This window comes from Bombus vancouverensis, chromosome 1 (genome assembly GCF_051014615.1).
Source record: "Bombus vancouverensis nearcticus chromosome 1, iyBomVanc1_principal, whole genome shotgun sequence".
Lineage (NCBI taxonomy): Eukaryota > Metazoa > Arthropoda > Insecta > Hymenoptera > Apidae > Bombus > Bombus vancouverensis.
In genome coordinates this window covers 21,202,532-21,223,350 of record NC_134911.1, presented here as the reverse complement: position 1 = coordinate 21,223,350, position 20,819 = coordinate 21,202,532, and the positions used below count along the sequence as shown (strand labels likewise).

The window sequence follows — 20,819 nt, the reverse complement described above, 5'->3', positions numbered from 1 at the left end:
AAGGATAAATATACATATTTTGAAATATGACGTCACAATGCGTCGACCATGCTTATCGATTATAAGTGCATTCACCGCACATGGTGAATGGATTCATCGACCGCCTATAAATATACATAACTTTTTTAATGCAATAGGTTATAATAAATACAATAGATTAATCTAAACAATATTAAAGAGAAAAAATTGTATTCAAATTCATCTTGAACAATAAAATCGTATAAATAATTATATGTGTACTTGTTCACAGGTTAATTATAAATCTTATAATATTGATACTTTTTTCTACCGATTGAATTATCGGTGTAGGTTGACCGATAGAGCGCGACACTGGAGATTGTCGAAGTGTTGCGTGTTGCCACATCACCACCAAATCAAACGTCTTGGACGATGTTTCTGTGTAGATTGCGCTCGTGCCGACTCCATCACAATACGTGGAAAGCGTGAGTTTCTCGACTCCGATTCAACATGTCAAATTTTTCTTGAATTTCTAACGAATATTCACAAGAAAAGCAAAAACCAACGCGTAGATAGCTTTTTGTTTACCGAATAGCTTTTCCGGCTTGGCGTAGACTGAGAAATTATAAATTTTTTCGTGGTGCATAACGTGGTAAACGAACGACACGATGAGCGCACCCCAGGGGCAAGTGAAATCAAGAAACGGAGTAGTAAAACAGGTAAAGTATTAAAAATCCTACGGCATTCTGTTCGCTAAAGAATTTCTTACTCAAATGTAAATACGATTTATGTGATTACTGTCATGTATAACCTCATATTTTGACATGTATGTGGTCGTGTACGATATTGTTGGTGCAAATAATCAGTACCGACAACATATGGTCGTTGCATGGAAGGAATTTCATTTTATTTGCTATTTCCTTTTAATAGCGGATTATTAATTGTTATTTGAACGTCTGACATGCCGTTAAAACATTATATACTTGTTAAAGAAATACCTTTTACTTGTTTATTATGTATTTTGTTTTATACTACTGTAAACCGAACAATCTACAGTAGAGCCTACTTTTAATCTCTTAGACTTCTATGAAAAATATAATATTATATTATAATATATTACCATTATACATATTGGTACACTGAAAATTAAAAATAGGTCTAATTATATATTTTCAATGTGAAATTTTATATTTGAAGGTTATTTCGGGGGATACCATTGTTATTCGTGGCCAGCCTATGGGTGGCCCTCCTCCAGAAGTTACTATTACTCTTTGTAATATTACTGCTCCAAAATTAGAACGGTGGAAAGGAAATGATAGGTATATTTAATCTTTCATTTTATTTTGTCTACTTTGATTAGTTTGTTAAGTTATTTGCTAATATATATATATTAAAAAGTCTTTTTTGCTTTCAGTATGGATGAAAGTAAAGATGAACCATATGCTTGGGAAGCTAGAGAATTTTTACGTAAGAAACTCATTGGTCAAGATGTATCTTTTGTTACAGAAAAATCAATTAATACAAACAGAACATATGGTACTGTGTGGTTAGGAAAAGGTACATTTTACACAAATTCTTTTATTATTTATGTATTATATAAAATTGATTAAAGAATGGTTTATTTAACTTTCTAATAATAATAGATAGAAATGGAGAGAATGTAATTGAAACATTAGTATCTGAGGGTTTGGTAACTGTAAAAAAAGATACCAGAAATCCCAGTCCTGAACAAACCCGATTAATTGAACTAGAAAATACAGCTAAAGCAGCAAAGAAAGGAAAATGGTCGGAGTCACCAAGTTCTGAACATATACGCGATGTAAAATGGACTGCTGATGATCCTCGCAAATTGGTTGAAAAATTTGGAAAGAAGCCAGTAAAGGCTATTATTGAATTTGTGTTTGACGGATCTACAGTGAAAGCACTTTTATTACCTGATTTTTACAACATAGTATTAATGATATCGGGTGTCCGTTGCCCTGGATGGCCAAATGGAAGACGTGAAACTTCAGTAGGTGATCCGTACGCAGATGAAGCAAGATATTTTGTAGAATCCCGCCTTCTACATAGAGATGTTGAAATAGTACTTGAATCTGTTAATAATAACAATTTCATTGGCAGCATTCTTCATCCAAAGGGTTGGTAGTTCAGAACAAATTATGCAAATCATGTATTTTATGATTACATATTTGAATAAGCAATCATAAACTTTTTTATATCCAACAGGTAATATTGCCGAAATTTTATTGAGTGAAGGTTTCGCTAAATGTCAGGATTGGTCAATTAACAATAGCAGAGCTGGTGCAGAGAAACTTTATCTTGCAGAAAAAGCTGCAAAAGAAGCACGTTTACGTTTATGGAAAGATTACAAACCATCAGGTCCACAAATAGAATTTACCGGTACTATTGTCGAAATTGTCAATGCAGATGCACTTATAATTAGGACACAAAATGGAGAAAACAAAAAAGTGTTTTTGAGCAGTATTCGACCACCGTCCAGAGAAAAAAAATCTAATGAGGAGCCAAATAATGCAACTAAAAAAGATTTCAAACCTCTTTATGATATTCCATGGATGTTAGAAGCACGTGAATTTTTACGTGAGAAATTTATTAGGAAAAACGTAAAAATCGTGGTTGACTATACTCAACCTGCTAGAGACAATTTCCCAGAAAAATTATGTTGCACTGTTACTTGCGGTAAAACGTATGTTATAACAAAACTTAACTGTTTTTCATTTATCTTCATTAAAATGTTTTATATAACATAAATATTGGTTTAGGAACATTGCTGAGGCTTTAGTTGCACGAGGTCTGGCAAGAGTTATCAAGTACAGGCAAAATGACGATCAACGTTCTTCTCACTACAACTTGTTACAAGTTGCAGAAAGCAAGGCAGAAAAATCTCAACATGGTTTACACGCAAAGAAGGATATTCCTGTACATAGATTAGTAGACCTTTCTAATGATCCACCAAAGGCAAAGGCATTTTTAACATCGCTTAAACGAGCGCAGGGCATTAAAGCTGTGGTTGAATTTGTTACGAGTGGTTCGCGTCTAAAATTATTTTTGCCAAAAGAAGATCAACTCATTACGTTTGTTTTGGCTGGTATAAGAACTCCACGATGTCAAAGATCATTGCCAGGTGGTGGTATTGTTAAAGCAGATGAATATGGTGAGAAAGCATTAGCCTTCACTAGAGAACATTGCTTCCAAAGGGATGTAGAAATAAAAATTGAAAGTACAGAAACTAAAGGAAGTGGATTTATTGGATGGTTAACTGTAAATGATATCAATATGTCTGTTACTCTTGTTGAAGAAGGTCTCGCAGAAGTAGTTACTTTCCCCGATTTCGGAGAGTTAACAAGAACGCTTAAAGCTGCAGAAGAACGTGCCAAAACAAAGAAATTAAATGTATGTAGATTCAAATGTTACTTAAACGTTAATTAATAACTGTAATAATTGTAATAATCTGAAAAAATAATCTTTTGTGTATTACAGATGTGGAAGAACTATGTAGAAGTGCAAGTTGAAAATGAAAAGAATGAAAGCGATAAAGAAATTGTTGAAAGAAAAATTGACTATCAAGAAGTAGTACTTTCTGAAGTTACCGAAGATCTTCATTTTTATTCGCAAAGTGTTGATCAACGTAGTATGTTGGAAAATTTACTTTTGCAATTGCGTCAAGAATTGGCATCCAATCCACCACTTCCGGGTGCTTATAAGCCCATTAGAGGTGAATTAGCAGTTGCCAAATTTACTGGCGATGATGAGTGGTATCGCGTTAAAATAGAGAAGGTTTTTGGTACAAATGTCAGTGTATTTTATGTCGATTATGGTAACAGAGAAGTAATTAATGTCACAAGAGTTGCGGATTTACCGTCAAGATTTGCTAATGATAAACCCTATGCTCATGAACATGTTCTCGCTTGTGTTGCACTTCCAAACGACGTAAGTATTTTTATAAAGAAATACGATTTAATTAATAAATGTTTTATTTTCAAAATTAAAAATGGATTTGTTGTAATTTTCTATTTATAACTATTCATAGAATGATGACAAAAAAGCGGCAGTTGAAATATTTAAGGAAGATGTCATGGATAAAATTTTATTATTGAATACAGAATTTAAGCTAAATAATATTACTGCTGTAACTTTAGTTAATTCTTCTACTAATGATGATATTGCGAAAGGACTTATTTCTGATGGGTTATTACTCGTTCAGAACCAACGCGATAGAAGACTTACTAAATTGGTAAATTAATATTTATGTACTTTTATATTTACATATGTATATCAGTACTTTACAGTAGATGCATGAAATAATTTTTATGTATTAATTCGCTGTAGATTGAAGAATATAAGAAAGCAGAAGAAGATGCAAAGCATAATCGACGTAATATTTGGAGATACGGTGACATACGAGCAGATGACGAAAAAGAATTTGGATTGTAAAGAACTAAATGCTCAAGGAAGGACTGGTTAAAAAGTGATCAATACAGGGAAAAAGACATGTTACGAACTGCATAATAATTATGTAAGAAACCATTACATAGATTAACGAAAAATAATAAATGTCCATATGAGAGTTATATGTTGCATTGATTATGATGCAGTTATACTTCATTGCATAAAAATATGAATTGTACATAACAATTTCATTAATTCTTGTAATTTTTAAACGAAACAGTGACATAATATATTGCATAATATATTGTCATCAATCATTGTTTGTATTTCAATGTAAAGTTCTGTCATTAATGAACTTCAAGAATTTCATGGTTAACTGTTTTAAAATTTTCACAATTTATGTGCAATTTATTTTTAATCATGTGCATTATAATTGTGAAAAATCATTTCTTTTCCTTTCTACAAATTTACATTACATTTAAAGTCATATGAAAATGGTATGAATGAATATAAAATCCATAATTGTATATTTTGTCAAACATACTCATTTAAGTATGTAAGAATTTATATTAAGAAAGTATATTATATTTTGATTAAAAATAGATCATTGGTCAAATAATTTCACTATTATACGTAATATATTACGTGTATATACAAAAATTTTCACCTGGTAATATGAAAAGATAGACCATTATCTTATATCTACTTTGTTTCATAATTATATTTTTACTTTTCTTGAGATTGAAATCAGAATTACTTTCCTTAATTTTTCATAGATTTGTTTTTTTACATTAAAAACATTAAAAACAAAATATTTGTTAAATAATTCGTTCATTCTTCTATTTGCCTGATATAATAACAAACTATTCTCATTATTTTTTTCATTAATAGAATGAATTATTTTGGATATAAAATTAAAAGAATTATTTCTTTTCATGAATATTGATGCAATTTACATATGAATATACGATTTGAAATAATATTTCGTAAATAAAAAGTTAAATTACTTTGAGGATAAGTTTCTGAAAAATGAAAGAAACATTGAAAAAACTTTTCAATAAATTTTGTATGAATATTCAGGTTAAAAGATTATGTAATCATCGTATCCTTAATAATTTCAAATACAGAGTTGTGCCCATATTTTATAATCGAACATTTATAAATTTATTGGTGCGAACAAGCTTGATTTAATGTTTGAACATTTCAATAATTAATATAAATATATCATTGAAATACATGATCAGGCAAGGAAGAGAGCAATATATACTATATACGTATATTTACAGTATAAAATTTAAAAGTGAAAAATTAAGAACCTTTTAAATATGAATGTAATATCAGTTATATAATTTAAAGATTTGACTGATTTGTAATTATTTTATAGTGACTCATGTTACACATATGTGTACTGCAAATAAACTATGAAACTTTTTTATTTATATTGCTATTATTTTTTACATTAATAATAATTTTCTGATTTCAGTATCTTTATTCTTTAAATGCATTTTTTATTTTAATTTAATGCGGTTACACAAATAATTTCTATGTTTAAATAAAATTTTGTATTTAATACTTTATATAAACTGTATTACTTTTAAATGTTCTGCTGTTTTATTATAAAGAGGTATACAAATACTATAAAGAGCAGTTATATAACTACAAATAATTTGTAGGAATATAAATATGAACAATATAGAGGATTAACTATATGGAATGAAAGTGAAATAAACTAAATACACCAGTCTAAAAATCTATTTTTATGTATAGAAATGCAAAAGTAGTATATGAGGTGAAACAATTTAAATCATAGTCATATTAATAAGTTATACATTTTTTTTTAACTTTGTTGTATGTTTTAACACTACACTATCCCAAGAGCAAGAATATAAATGGCGATCAAACCATGTAAGACCACGTACGAAGTCAGTGTGACGATTATCTTCGTATATTAATGAAAGTTGATTGTTTGCATCAAGCACTTCTACAAAAGCATCATCACAGCATACTGCTAACTCTTCCACGCTGTTATGTAATAATATTATGTAATTTATTATACTGATAAAATCTGTAATTTGTCAGCTTATATTACCTTTCTGAATCTGGATTAAATACGAGTCTATGTACTGGTCTAGAAGATGGAATTGATTTTGATAATAGTTTTAGACCTCCCCTTCTGATATCAACTATTACAACCTGTCCACCATCAGTACCAATGGCTACAATATTTGGTTTATTGGGGTTCCAACATATTGCCCTTAAACCAACATTTTTTTTCAGAATACCTAACAAATAAAAGATTAGATTTAAATAACATTTCTGACAACACTAAATGTTATATATAAGTATCTGTGTTATTATATGTATATGAATACATGCTTTGGGCTGGTCTTGTTAGCCTTATATCCCACATTAATGCTTCACAATCATACGATGTTGACACAAATTCTGTGTTACTTCCAGGTCTAACATCAACACAAGTGATTAAATCTGTATGAGCAAAGCTAAATGAATATGTCGCTATTAACTCTGATATGTCCCATATTTTTATACTGAAAAATAGTTATAATTCTTTATTATAAATATTTAAAATCCCTTTTAATATAAAAAACAGATTAGTTTTACCAATAATCCATTCCTCCTGAAACTACATGACCCTTATCAGCAAATGCAGACAAAGTTAATAGAGAATCATCATGTAAAGTAGCATGTCCTGCACATTGCAATTCTTTTGAATCATCAGACTTTGTAGATAGATCAAAAACTTGCAAGGTTCCACTATCTTGGCCAATTACAAATTTATCGTGTTGTAAGAAAACACCATCGCAAACACCACTGTCTGTTTTTGCATGGAGGAAGGCTTTATCCCTATCAAACTCTTTAATATCATTGTAATACCAGACAGCACCATTCCAATAGCGATCTGTCAGGTTACTTGCTCCAAGAATAGCACTTTTTTCTGCAAAATAAAAAAATGTTCATATATTAAATAATATTTGTATAACAAACATAAATCTATTTACAAATAAATATACAATCTTTGTAAAGACTTCCACATAAAAAATTTAAATTATATTACCATTATATATATTGATAAACTGCAAGTGTTTATTAGAAACAAGTGGTCTATCTGTTATTGTCATGTTTCTATAAACATCGGTATTTAAATTGGGCGGTGTTAAAGAGTCCATAATAAATTAATTTTCAAAATTAATAATGCTAACAATGCCGAACTTAATTGATATACTGTAACATAAATTATAGCAAATAGTTATTTGTATCCGACTGTGAAAGCTATACTATAAATCATTGCAGATCACACATACAAATTAAATAGCACGTAAAAGACGTAGAATATTTATTAACCTGTATACTTTTATATTATAGGTCCTTGTATGCGATCAACTGCGGTCGTAATACATGTGAAAAGGTGTGGGCACGCAATGAGGGAAATGTGACGAATATAAAGTCAAAAATATTTACGTAGCTTGAGGATAGCTTGAGGATGTATTTCGCGCATGCGTGATACGTACATGTACATACTACTTACATTTTGTCAATGCTCAGATTGTATCGTGTTTACACCTCGCCCGTTAGAAAGTGATTTTTTATTGCAAAATACGAAGAAATGGTATTTTATTGTGTAATTTCTGGTTGCAAAACTAACCGCCCGGGTGGTTTAAAGTTGCCGCTTTTTTCGGTACCGAAAGATATCGTACGTAGACAAAATTGGGAAACTGCACTTGGTATAAAAAATTTGGAGTCTTCGAAGCATCGTGTATGTGAAAAACATTTTCCTCCAGAGAATGTGATACGATGTACAGAACACAGGGATGCGTCTGGGAATTTAATTGCTAAGGTATGTACAAATTAAATTTATTCTCATTCTTAAAGTAAAGTCATATTCAAAATATTTTTTAATTGTTTTTGTTCTAGGTACCACTTCGAACTTTTCGACTTTCTGAAAATGCAATTCCATCTCTTTCTCCGAATGGTAATATGGATGAAAAGGAAAGTATTGAAGAACTTGATAATCCTGTTCATGAAAACACATCTGAGAATGTTCTGAATGATACTATAAATCAGATTTTTGATAGTACAATTCATGACCATGGTTACACACACAATATAGTTACAATGGATATAAAAGAAGTAATGATCGATTCATCTGAAGAAAGAAATATTCAGTGCGCAGATCAAGAAGAAGAAAATATTCAGTGCGCAGATCAAGAAGAAGAAAATATTCAGTGCGCAGATCAAGAAGAAGAAAATATTCAGTGCGCAGATCAAGAAGAAGAAAATATTCAGTGCGCAGATGAAGAAGAAGAAGAAGAAAATATGTTCACGCAGTTATGTGAAAATATTAATTTCTTTCAACTACCAAAAAATTGGACTGTACATATTCCTTCTAATAAAAATAGCGTAGCTTTTTTAGAAATTGAAATCAATTTAACCAATGATAATTATAATGCTTGTCTAGTAAAAAGAAGTATTATAATAAAAGATAATATGGATATTGTATATATAGCATTGGAAAAAACTATATCTTCAGAAAAACTTAATCTTCCAAATAAATTTCACAATTTTGAAGAATTAAGGATAATACTAAATCATTTTTCTAATATGTTATTTTGTTCTGGGATAGCTGACATTGATGGTGTAAACCTAGTAAAAAATACAATTGGATATACTGATTGTCATGATAAATTAAGGCATAAAAAGTGTCATATATTGACTTTATTTGAAAAATGTGAAATGTGTGAAAAAGTGAGGAGAACTGTTAGACAAAAAAGACGCCGTATGTCCAAAAGAAATATGGGTGAGGAAATTACTGATTTTACAAACATAGATGCTTTACATATCTGGAAGAAGAAGTTTGACGCACAAAGAAGTGCGCTTTTCCGTGCAAAAAAAACAATTAGAACACTTCAAGCTCGTATTAATGAAATGAAGGTAGATTTAAGTAATATAGATATGCAAACTGTACTTAAAAAATGCAGAGATCACCAAATTCCAGATATACAGATGACGTTAATTGAACAAATTATAGCATCTGCAAAGTTGAAAAGTGTAAAAGGTCAACGATATAGTGGAGATTGGATGATGCTATGCACTTTGATGTACATTCGTTCTCCTGAAGGATATGGACATTTACAAAAGTTGAATATATTGCCTTTGCCCTGTGCAAGAACTGTTCGTCGATGTTTATCTCTTGTAGAAACAAAATGTGGTCTAGATAATAAGTTTTTTGAATAAAAGTCTATATGTTCGTTATAGAAAAAATTTAATTATTTAAGAATTCCACCTTTAATTCATCTGTTATTTTATCTGGTTATGACAATAATCTCTTGCAACATAAAGTTTCTTGTTTATATTTTGTTACTATTATTAAATTTATAATTTTTTATCTTTTTAACTTAAACTTTTAACTTAAAAGATGACATTTTGTTTTACAGCTTTTATTGTTTGGATTTATTATAATTATTTTAATAATAAAAACTGAATAAAAAAAAGTATCTACAAATTTTATAGTTAATTTTAATTACTCAAAATAAATCACAATTTTTTTGCGCGAATATGAAATGCTTCCTCAAGCTGACGCCATATGGAATTTTTGACTTCACTCGCACGCTTTGGTCTATGTCACTCTATGCTTTCGGTATACGACCTGTCATACGAATGTGTTTGCGGTATCACTTGTTTCAGGATGCATAAAATCATTATCGCTTTCGTATCATTTCCAATGTTATCGATTCAGCATAGAACAAGATTATGACACTAGCAGTGGTCAAAATTAAAACTAAGTATGACTATGAAATTAGAATATGCTTTATATCGTTTGAGATACATGTAGCTGTATTTTGTGCATGTATTTTGAAAATGTTTGGAAATGTATACGAATATGATTAATTCTTAGTGAGTTATACAAAGGTATATACGATTAGTAAGTACTAGCGATACTTCAAATTAATAATATGCAAATTTGTAAATATAAAAAATCTGCATATTCTAATAATTATTATTTACTAGAAATAAAAGATTCATCTCTACATAAATAAAAAAGGCAAAGGTGAGTGTTATCTTAAGATTAGCTTAATTTCAAAGACGAGGATAAATTACTTATACATTAAATCACCTAGTAATATTCTTTAAATACAATAATTGATAATAATAAAGATTTATCATTTTGTTTGATGTAATAAAGATCGGCATCAATTAAACAGAATCGGTTTGATCCCGGTAATTAGGAAATAGTTCCTACCGACGATGCTTTGGAATTCTGTTTATGTAGCGCGTCTTTTCGGTATTCCGAGTTTCGGGATGTGCAGAAGTAGCGAATATGATTACCGCGGTAACGTCTGTCCGTGACGTAACGGCTATACTCTTGATAATTTCCGTCGTGACGCATGCGTATTCGATTCGGAGCAAAAATCAGAATTAGTCCAACGGAATCCCGGAAAGTAGCGAGAGTGTGAGACACGGCGGTGCCGCTGTATAAAATCATAAGGAGCGTTGATTAACCTGTCAAGACGTGGTATCGTATCGTTATTTACGCGGTCAAAGGTGTTGCGGGTAATCGTTCGTAGGATTCGGTCGGCTTCCAGACAGGATGGGGAAGCCTGAGCAAATTTTAGTTATCGAACCGCGAAATGAACTGCGATTCAAGGGTACGCTTTAAACGACGACTCATTCACTTATATTCGGATTTTACTTGCACATTTCCTCCTTACTTTCACTCCTTCGCCGAGTTTTGTTCGATCCATGACTGGCAGGCGCTTTGTTGGTTAGTTAACACGAGCTGCACACGGTGCGCTACGTTGTCAAGATGACGTAAGGTTGACTCCACTAGCCAATTTTATTGTATTTTCATTTATAACCAAATAGGATTACGTACGACGACCCAGCAAAAATCATCGGCCTTTTCAGTTGTACCTAACCCCATTCGTCGTACGTCATTCGCTGTCAAAGCTAAGTGCAGTCACGAAGTCACGATTCAATTCTCAGCCTCCCCTCTCACTTCTCTTTTCCTCTAACTGATATACAGTCAGCATATTCGACGAGTTATAATCCTATGCATTTATTTTTCCCACTACATTTAATTTGTCTCTATGCTTTCCTAGACTTTTTTTCAATAAAATATAGATTTTTCATATTTATGTAAACGGCATATATGGACGTCTATTTGGCAGGCAAATTTGTTTGCGTTCAACGCACATTTAAGAATACGTACACATTGTAAGAAATACCGGAAGAACATTGTTTACAATACAATAAACATTTTTTGTTGAATGATATTTATGAAAGGATTGGTAATTTATATAGTGTAGTTTTGCAAATGGAATATGAATATATAAATAAAATATGGAAATGTTGTTTATAATTACATGTATTATTACAATTATATCATTTTAGTATTTTGAAGTGCATAAAAGAACGCGATATAGATAATAATATGACTGATGCATATATTTTGCAAAAGCAGTTATGATTGCTTTTTGTTTATATAATTTTTGAATAAAAGAAGTAATAAAAATAACGTTAAACATTTCTTATGTTACATTTTAGGTCCTTTCCTAGAAAGAACAGTCACATCGTATATAAAATTAACTAATCCATCAAATCAGAAAGTTTATTTTAAAATAAAAACAACTGCCCCAAAGAGGTATTGTGTACGGCCAAATTGTGGGTATCTTAAACCAAAGGAAATTTCACAAATAGCTGGTTAGTATTAACTTGCAAATCAAATTTACATATTACGATTGACTTATTATATAACCACAACAATTGTTAATACGGATCTTTACTAAAGTTCAAATTATTTTTATTTATAAAGAAAATGTAATTCATTACGTATTATATTTTTCAGTGACCCTTCAACCATTCGATTTTGATCCAGCAGAAAAAAATAAACACAAATTCATGGTGCAAGCTTTAGTAGCTCAAGATAATGATGATGAAGAAAATCCTGACATGGTATGTAATATATAACTATTAATCTGTTTTCAATTAATATTTATTTTTAATATTAGAAAATATTCATTTTTATCGGTTGTTTTTTGCGTTAGTCTTATTCCTGCCTTGTGTGAATTATAACATATAATTTTGTTTCAAAGTGGAAAGGCATAGATCCAGAACAATTGATGGAATCCAAGCTAAAATGTGTATTTGAAAATCCAGTAATTAAAACTTTGGCATTTGAAGCAGTTAAATCAGAAGTTACTACAGATAATGGTAAAAATAAAGGAGTTGGTGATTTCGTTAAGTCATCGCCAAAGGTAATAATTAATATCGCTTTTATTTTCGATGCCCCTTTACTATCGCTTATTATATAAGTAAGCGATATGTTTATTTTATCAGGTCCCTGGAGAAACAGAGGAAAAATTGATAAAAGCAGCACAAGAAGTCAATCAGCTTAGGGAAGAAGAGAGTGCCCTTAGACAGGAAAACCTCCAATTGAAAGTAAACAATTGAAAAATATATTTGGCGTAAATTAAGTAAACAGATCAATAATTTTAATAAGAACATACTAATTAAAAAACATACTAATTTTTATTTGTAGGAGGATTTGTTGCAATTACGAAATGCCCTGTTGGTTAACGAGGCTACGTTAGCCACCAAAAATTTTAGCTCGCAGAACAGTAGCGAATCGTCACCTCCTGTTACCAGCATCCTTATTGCTGTTGTCATGGTCATACTGGGATATGTGCTGGGAAAAATGATCTGAGCAGCCATTACTTTACCGCATAACTTGGCACGTCCCCTCTTCCCCTGTGTTTCTTAGCCTGCCCCCCTGCTACCATATACCACGTACTGATCGCAGAGGTTGAAAACAGTCATCGTATTACACGATTGTTCATAATAAATACTATAAACATGAACGGATAGTGGTTTACAATAATAGAATTATTCGCTGCAGGAGTGTGCTTCTATTTTGGTAAAGCGACCAAATTCGAAATCCTTTTTTAAGAAATAAACACTATACTCGGATGGTATAGATGCGGGAGATCCTGTGGATAAATTTTGTTATTGTTACGTATCAGAAAGTACCATTAGTTTAAGTAGAAAATTATAAATAAAAACTAAATACTATGTATCTTCATGTTTATATATTACTTCTGTTCTCACATTTCTTATAAAAGGATTCTCGCTTTACAAATTCGCTTGCGGCTGTGTCTTTGAAACCATGTTGCCACTAACTAAATTATATATGGGACACGAAAATTTATGAAATATAATTCTTTTAAACGAATACATTCAATTAGAAAAAAAAAAGAATTCAATTGTTTCAAGAATTGTGGTGTATCCTTAACGTAAAATGGAAAAAGACAGGATGAATTCGAATACTCTTTTTTTGACATTCTAACAGTACTTAACAATCACACAATGTAAGATTGTACATAATGTATTTTAAGATAATATATTAATGTCTAACGTATATAGTCAGGAGGGGGAGGGGGGCTGGCTGATCAGTAGTGGTTCATGATTCAGAATTTGGATATGCTGGCTCTATCCATCAGCAATGGAATATCATTTAAGAAGTTGATGCATTAAAGTTTTGGACGCTTCAGTGTATTTTTATTTCTTTATGTTTATCTTATAAAAATTCGAAATAAAGATATCTCGGATGTCATATATGATGAAAGTTTTATATTTTAAACCTTTCTGCTGGTAATTGTGTTTTCGAGTAATTTGAAGTGGTGCATGGTATACATTGATATGGTACCGCCTAAAAATGTTGTCATCACGAATCATATAAATTTAGCTATATAGATGTGTGTATAATGTATATATACATATGTACACACACATTTATATAGTGGCAAACAGTTTGTAGATCGTCACATCACAAGTAATATCGAACACATCAGAATTAATTATTACGGGTGTGTGTATATCTATGCACTCACATACAAATATACATACGTATACATATATATAATACTCGTATATCTGTGCCTTAGAAATAGAGACAGCAATATAACATATTTGTGTTTCACTAAAGTTCCATCGTTCTAATATTTCCTGACTCTATAAGGTCTTTCCAACTCTTTTCGATAGTGAACATTTGTTTTTTTAATTGTAAAATAGGGATAAACTATAATTACATTGTCAAGCGTAAATATTTAAACTTTTATTATTTATAGACGGCATTATTTATAATTTCGAAGTTATATGTGTATATATATATAGTTTTTTCATCATTCTTCGAGTTTCTGATTGAGAAGTTACGAGTTCTCGATTTTTCAGATATTAAAAAAAGAAAAAAGAAAGAAAGAAAAAGAAATGAATTATCAGTAACTGGTAGAATGATGGTGCATGTTTAATATAGCGCAAATTAAGTTTAACAGGATACAACGATTTTTTCAGATAAAAATTGTCGCATCATTTCATCGTTTTACACATCTTTACAGATTACGAAGCGTGATCATTATAAAATTCTCTCTGTTATATTCTCGTGTTTATAATATAATTAAATAACGATCGTCCAGTGTATCGTCTAAGGTACAGGTATAAATTGCTTTTTCTGTACGAATATACGAGGCACGTAAGAAAATGGTTTGAGAATTCTCCTCTGGTCAGATGCGTTGCAGCTTTCTCGAACGAGCAACTTCCTAAGTTCCTGTTAAATATGTTATTTAAGACGATAAATACATAAAACCACGCTACTATACACCAGCACAAGTTGGAGTTTCGTCCAAGAGAAGAATTTTTTCCACACGATTATTCCATTTATCGCTTGAATTCTTAATCCATTATGGAGTGTCTCACGATCAATGTTACTACGTTATTATCACTGTTGTAGAGAAAATATAACGATACATAGAATTATGATACTAATAATACGATTCGGGAACGAAACGAACAGATTGTCATTGTGTACATAAAAAAAGAAATAACAAAATAAAATATGGCTGAACTTGTAAAAGTTAGAAAACAGTCACAATTGGATAAATATTATATATACGTATACTTAAACGACAATTTTTGACATACTGCGAAATAATTGTTCCAGACGAATGTAACATTCGATTTTCTTACTATACACGTTCAATAAAATTGCGTTAAACAAGTCCAAGTAACGATGTACTTGTACTTCAAAAATATCGTCGATCAATTACGACGAGGGTTACTCGATATCGCATAATGTTAGACCGGCATAAATATAGTTTCGAATCGATCGGGTACGCGAGATAATTTTATAGATGAATTTTAAACCCTTCATTCCCGAAAAATAGATACGCGAACCAAAGTAGAGTAGGTCAACTTATAATCAGACTACCTTCTCGGGTGCACATGCACTCGCATACTTTCTCCCTGCGCGACCATCGAACGGAAAAAGAGAGGTGAAAGAGGGTAGTGGGGAGAAGAAGGTGGAAGAAGATATCTCAGCCGAGAAACGTAAAGATCGTTAATCGACCAATTTGCAAATTTTACTCTACTTCGTCGTTATTCGAATATCTTTACCTGGCATAACGAGAAAGCAAATTGCAGCGCCATACTTATTTGGCTGAACGACGATATCTATAAATATATAGACGTAATAACGCCATATTTCTATACGTCAAGATAGGAAATTGTAAAGATCAGCGTAAACGCTACATCATTTTTGTATACATAAGAATATTCGACGCTCGTCGTTTCGTTATCTCTGTGTGCATCGTACGAACATACGCGCGTTTTTTCTTCCGCGATAACACCTAAGTCTAAGACGGAAATAATTCTCACCGTAATGTTGCTAAAAGCGAAATTCGTAGTACGCTATCGTCGCCTAAGATAAAACGGAACATGAAAAAGATTGGTCGAGCGGAACTTGAAGAATAAAATTCGTTCACTGGACACGTGACTTTCTTTAATGGAGCTCGTCAAACGACACTCACCATAGCGAGACGTTCGACTGCGAACTAAGGTCGGACAGGAGGACTTGGTCGGCCTGAACGTGCAGATAAATCAGGATCGGGGAAAAGGGAGGTGGATGGCAGAGAGTGGAGCGGCGGATACAGCGCAGAGCAGCCTGATCAGGGTGGCGGCGGCAGTAGCGACTGGCTATTGATTTCAAGGGCTTCCTTAACCCCCCGCTTTGCCGCTGAGTACCCGACAGCTTCAGGTCACCCCAAAGGGCTCTTGGTGCCCGCGACTAAAACAATTCCATACGTTTACTCCCACTACTGGTCCACCTATTCTATACCTTTCGTCCGGCCAGCTAACCCGCATGCAACTCGCGCAAGCCTTTCTTCCTCTTCCTGCCTTCAATTTCCGCTATCTACGGAGTTGCAGTAAACGAAACATCGTTCAAACGAGCAACTACATTCTTCTAAAACGACAGACAAACCTTCGAAGGAAGAAGAAACTCAAGACGCGTCAAGACTCGGTCGAACGTCAAGTTCGAAGATAACGCATGCAGATGGAAAGACAAAGACAGATAGAAAGATCGATTACCCTGTATTAGATTAGAATTCTTTCAAAGGGTACTCGATTACATTTCGCGTATCCGTGAGACGCGATTTGAACGAAAAACTAATAGAAGCGATCTGCCTTCGATCGTAAATCGTCGGACCAAGCGAAAATAGGAAGGAAGGGAGGAAGAAAGCGAAACGATATACGATAGGAGAACACGCACGAATTAAAGGCGTTCTTCAAAATTTCGCGGTTAAGTGGCCGTTCGGTGGTAAAACGAGACGGAGATAGGTGCGGGGGTGTATCAGGAAGCGACAGTGCACGGAGTCGGAAGAGAACGGAGAAGCGAAGAAGAGAGGGAAAAAGAGTAGGGATAACGCGGGGATCCTGGGTAGACGAGCACCCGTGGTGGTTACGGTACTGTGCGAGTCGGGCCGAGCGCAGACGGATCGCGGGGTGAGCCGTCGCTCGGCATACGTCGAACTAGGTGCCCCGCGTTGGGGCGTCTCCTGCCATCGAGCATCGGTGTCGTGCAGTCGATCGGGGGACGACCACCGCCTTCTTCGAAGTCACTGTTAGTTCCAGATCGTATCGGACTGGATTGGAACGGAACGGTCCCGCCTGTTCACCCGTTAATTCCCCATCGGTGTGTCAGCGCAGACACGGCGACGACGATGAGACTACGACGATGGTACTCGTGGTAGCGCGGCCACAGTGCGTCGTGGCCAGTGCGGGCGTCGGCATCGTCGTCGGTTGTGCACGCGATCGGACGAACAAGGAGATGGTGTCCCCGGATCGTTCGGAGGAAAGTGACTTGGTTGCTAACGCTACTACTGTCAGTGCCGCGTCCGCGTACAACGTCCTCGACGTCGTCGTAGCCGCTGCCATCGCCACCGCCGCCGCCACCACCAGCGTCGTCCTCGCCACCGCCACCGCTGCCGTTACTATCGCTGCCGTCGTTACCGCTACCGCCACCGTCAACGCTGCCGTATCCACCATCGCCAGTCTCGCCACTGCCAATACCGTCGTTTTTGACGCCACGAGCACGATTGCTCTTGCTGCCAACCAGGCTTCCAGCGCGACTCTTCAGACGGTCTAACCACCCCCATATCCCAAATGGTGAGTGTCCATCGAAACGTTTCCATTTTCTATAGTATTTTTTCCTTTCTTTCGCGAGTCGAGCTAGCTCAGCTCGAGACTTTCCTTTCCTCCTTCGAAACCACCCTTTCTTTCTTCGGTGCGCTTGTCCTTTCCTACGGGAGAGGAACGTACGGATAGATTCACGTTTGAGTGAGATAGAACTAGGAAGACGGAAGAGGGAGAGAGTGAGACGGAAAATGGAAATAAAGTATGCAGACAGAAATCGAGGCACAAGGAGAGAAAAAGAGAGTGCGAATGCTGTGTTGTATATGCGAGGAGGAGGAGCATGGGGAGGGGGAGAGAGAGAAAGAGAGAGAGAGAGAGAGAGAGAGAGGCGAAGAACGTCACACGAAAGGGTGGAAGGAGGGAGGGGATGACGATCAAGGATAAAAGGAAAGAAGCGCGAACGATATAAAAGATTTTATTTGTCTCTCGACGTTTCGCGTATGCCGTTAGAATAGGATTCCTCGTCCTGTGTTCTACGCGATCGTCGTGTCCCGGCGACTCGACTCCACATAACCTCCGTCAATCGATAATACAAGACGACGGCACCCGCGGCGCTCGGCAAGATCGGCCTAGGAACGAACACAACCCGCGTTCCTGAGTCGAGCTACCCTATCGATGAGCGTCGTCGATATTTCTACCCTTTCTCTACCTGACATTCTAGCAGCACCTGGCCTTCACCGATTACTCGTTCGATCGAAACGTTCACGCGATGAGAAGCGTCGAAAGTTGGTACGAATGCAATCGACTGTCGTTGGGCGGTGAACGACGATGTTCTCCCTTTACCTGCCCTCCGACTGTCCACGCACAGGCACAGGATATATCCTGTTCCTCGTTGGTTCGTGGCACGGTCTCAACCTCGCCCATGTTAATTGGCGAGGATCGATTTTCCTAGAAACGATTACACGGCCGCGGCCTCACGGTCGTTCAATCGCACGTTCGGGGCCCAGGTTTCCCGTTAACGTCGATGCGAATACCTCGGAAACTCGGGGTTAACTGGTTGCTGAGGTAAAGCGATAAGAGACGAGGTATCGTTGGTTAGGAACGAAGCTAACGAAGATCCGGCGTCGCGACGAGATCTCGTTCGTACACCTGACCGCGCCGTTACCTTTCGAACGCCATTTGCGTGCCGAAATGTAATAAAACGCGTTTTTTTACCCCGTATAGAATGCGCGAATGCGCCGCCGGTGATATACGCGCATACTTGCATATATCTATATACGTATATGCACGTATATAGATGGGTATACGTATAACGCGTTGCGCGAAGCGGATGAATGAATGCCGTGAATAAAAGTAAGTAGGTTAACGAGAACGAGATCGCCCGTTCCGAAAAACGCGATCTCTTCGTCTCGTTTTTTCCTTCGCGTTCCTTCCGCGCTCTTCTTCCAATCGTTACTGCAAACCGTGGCTCGTGATTTTGAAACTGGATCTATCATCGAGACGTTATCTTCAAGACGAAATCTTCCACAGGTCGGGCTGTTAAAACGAATCGAACGTTGGCCACTTGGACGCGAACGTAAAGGTACATTTTCTCCGATTCTTCTGTATACACGATCGCAAACTGCGCCCCATTGTCGTATTGTTATCTACACGCGAGCTATAATACTCCCAGGCCGGGCAAATAATCATACGTATCTAGTTTCTGGTTCGAATCAATGTTTGCAATTGTGCTACTTGGAAATATACGGGTCTCCGTGGAAGCGTTTTACGCGGTGGCACGAAATCGGTAGAAAAGAACGCCTTCGCCTATCGGTTTTAACTTCTTTTCTCATTATTAGATAACGATCGGAACTGTAAGGCATGCCTTCCTTTCGCCGCTAGTTTCAACCGACCGTGTACCCGTTTCTCCAATCGTCGTTCCTCGCTTTCGTTTATACAGATACTTGGATCTTTCATCGAATTCGACAGATCGATGTCTTTCGAGCGTCACCGCCGTGAATTCCAATATCGCGCTTCCGTTCTTGTTGAGGTTTTTAAACTCTCTGTACGCCCGATAAAAAAACTCTTCCTTCTGTATCTACTTTCGTCGAACCTTTATGTATATATATACATATATATTCGATGGTGTCACGCCGCGACAAAACTATGCATTCGTGCGTCATCGGTCTGGAGTTGCGCCATGGAATCGCTGAATGGAAATTGTTCTGAAAAAGTTAAGTACTACGTGAATTAGTAATGATTCATGACAGACATTGAGGGCATAATTTTCATCCAGCAACCTGCGTTCTAAGAACTTCTTTAATTCAGTAAAGCACGTAAAAGAAAAAGAAACTGTCAAGTTTTTAGATCTGTCGTTACTTTTTGTACAACTAAGGTAACGTTAAATGCGGTGAAATATTCTAACGCGACATGTCGAACATTCTTACCTACAAAAAGAAAGGAAAAAAACTTTTTAAATTCAACGATAACGAATGTTTTCAATTTTGAGTGTACAATGTATAATGGGCCGAGACAGAATAGCAAAATATACCATTTATCTTTTGCTCTTTCTTCGTCGATAAAAGCACACATAACGTGTGCATACGTGTACATGGTTATGATACATGCATAGGTAAAGTGCATATTCCTTACGTACATATGCATATCCGAGCGCGTGTAGTATACACGGACTGCTTTTAGTGCGCTAAGTGCACGAAGCGCATACGATAAAGCGCGTGTACTTTTCTGATTAATTTAAGGTAACGTTCCCATCTTTCGAGAACGTAAGGCGTAATTCATCTTGTAGCTGTATCGAGCCGAAGAAAACACCGTGGCGAAGATAGAAAACGCAACTAACAATCGGCGATTAATTTCGCAACACACCAATAGACGATTAAGACTTGCGCAATATATATCGGATTAAGACGATTTAAGTCATGCGATTTGTTATCGAAATAGAACAAGAGAAGATAAAATTCTAAAATTCCTTCCTTGTA

The 20,819-nt window shown here is 35.0% G+C and overlaps 5 protein-coding genes and 1 long non-coding RNA gene across 9 annotated transcripts in view; 4 read left to right on the top strand and 2 right to left on the bottom strand.

Annotated features, from left to right (window-relative positions):
* Positions 1 to 381: 381 nt before the first annotated feature.
* Positions 382 to 4,547, top strand: Tudor-SN (staphylococcal nuclease domain-containing protein 1). Its single transcript, XM_033337895.2, has 9 exons — positions 382 to 677; positions 1,156 to 1,277; positions 1,373 to 1,515; positions 1,602 to 2,096; positions 2,185 to 2,662; positions 2,739 to 3,369; positions 3,457 to 3,906; positions 4,007 to 4,210; positions 4,306 to 4,547. Exons 1-9 carry the CDS (start codon positions 627 to 629, stop codon positions 4,408 to 4,410), a joined length of 2,679 nt encoding a protein of 892 aa, XP_033193786.1. The 5' UTR covers positions 382 to 626; the 3' UTR covers positions 4,411 to 4,547.
* Positions 4,548 to 6,107: 1,560 nt separating this feature from the next.
* LOC117158713 (methylosome protein WDR77) lies at positions 6,108 to 11,186 on the bottom strand. Of its 3 annotated transcripts, none has more exons than XM_033337926.2 (6): positions 11,094 to 11,186; positions 7,442 to 7,608; positions 6,988 to 7,321; positions 6,742 to 6,914; positions 6,455 to 6,647; positions 6,108 to 6,387 (listed from the first exon to the last, which is right to left on the bottom strand). In XM_033337926.2, exons 2-6 carry the CDS (start codon positions 7,551 to 7,553, stop codon positions 6,189 to 6,191), a joined length of 1,011 nt encoding a protein of 336 aa, XP_033193817.1. In that variant the 5' UTR covers positions 7,554 to 7,608; positions 11,094 to 11,186; the 3' UTR covers positions 6,108 to 6,188. The 3 variants fall into 3 exon arrangements, with proteins under 3 accessions (XP_033193817.1, XP_033193815.1, XP_076478755.1); XM_033337924.2 differs by lacking the exon at positions 11,094 to 11,186 and adding an exon at positions 7,729 to 7,874; XM_076622640.1 differs by lacking the exon at positions 11,094 to 11,186 and adding an exon at positions 7,689 to 7,862.
* Positions 7,878 to 9,886, top strand: LOC117158709 (uncharacterized). Its single transcript, XM_033337911.2, has 2 exons — positions 7,878 to 8,221; positions 8,299 to 9,886. Exons 1-2 carry the CDS (start codon positions 7,991 to 7,993, stop codon positions 9,616 to 9,618), a joined length of 1,551 nt encoding a protein of 516 aa, XP_033193802.2. The 5' UTR covers positions 7,878 to 7,990; the 3' UTR covers positions 9,619 to 9,886.
* Positions 10,761 to 13,995, top strand: Vap33 (VAMP-associated protein 33kDa). Its single transcript, XM_033337933.2, has 6 exons — positions 10,761 to 11,030; positions 11,929 to 12,084; positions 12,230 to 12,336; positions 12,477 to 12,638; positions 12,721 to 12,822; positions 12,923 to 13,995. The coding sequence occupies exons 1-6, from the start codon at positions 10,973 to 10,975 to the stop codon at positions 13,085 to 13,087; spliced, it is 750 nt and encodes a 249-aa protein (XP_033193824.1). The 5' UTR covers positions 10,761 to 10,972; the 3' UTR covers positions 13,088 to 13,995.
* LOC143303331 (uncharacterized) overlaps positions 13,545 to 20,819 on the bottom strand; it is a 35,367-nt gene continuing 28,092 nt past the window's right edge. Inside the window, exon 3 of the long non-coding RNA XR_013059507.1 lies at positions 13,545 to 20,048. This is a non-coding gene — a long non-coding RNA (uncharacterized LOC143303331). The remainder of the gene's footprint in view (positions 20,049 to 20,819) is intronic.
* Positions 17,740 to 20,819, top strand: part of Glut1 (Glucose transporter 1) — a 31,381-nt gene continuing 28,301 nt past the window's right edge. The window contains exon 1 of one of the 2 annotated variants that reach the window (XM_033337875.2): positions 17,740 to 17,877. Coding sequence is in view for 1 of the 2 variants with exons in the window: in XM_076622535.1 (XP_076478650.1) it covers positions 17,875 to 17,877 (3 nt within the window). In the remaining variant the exon portion in view is untranslated. The remainder of the gene's footprint in view (positions 17,878 to 20,819) is intronic. The other variant, XM_076622535.1, reaches the window with a different exon arrangement.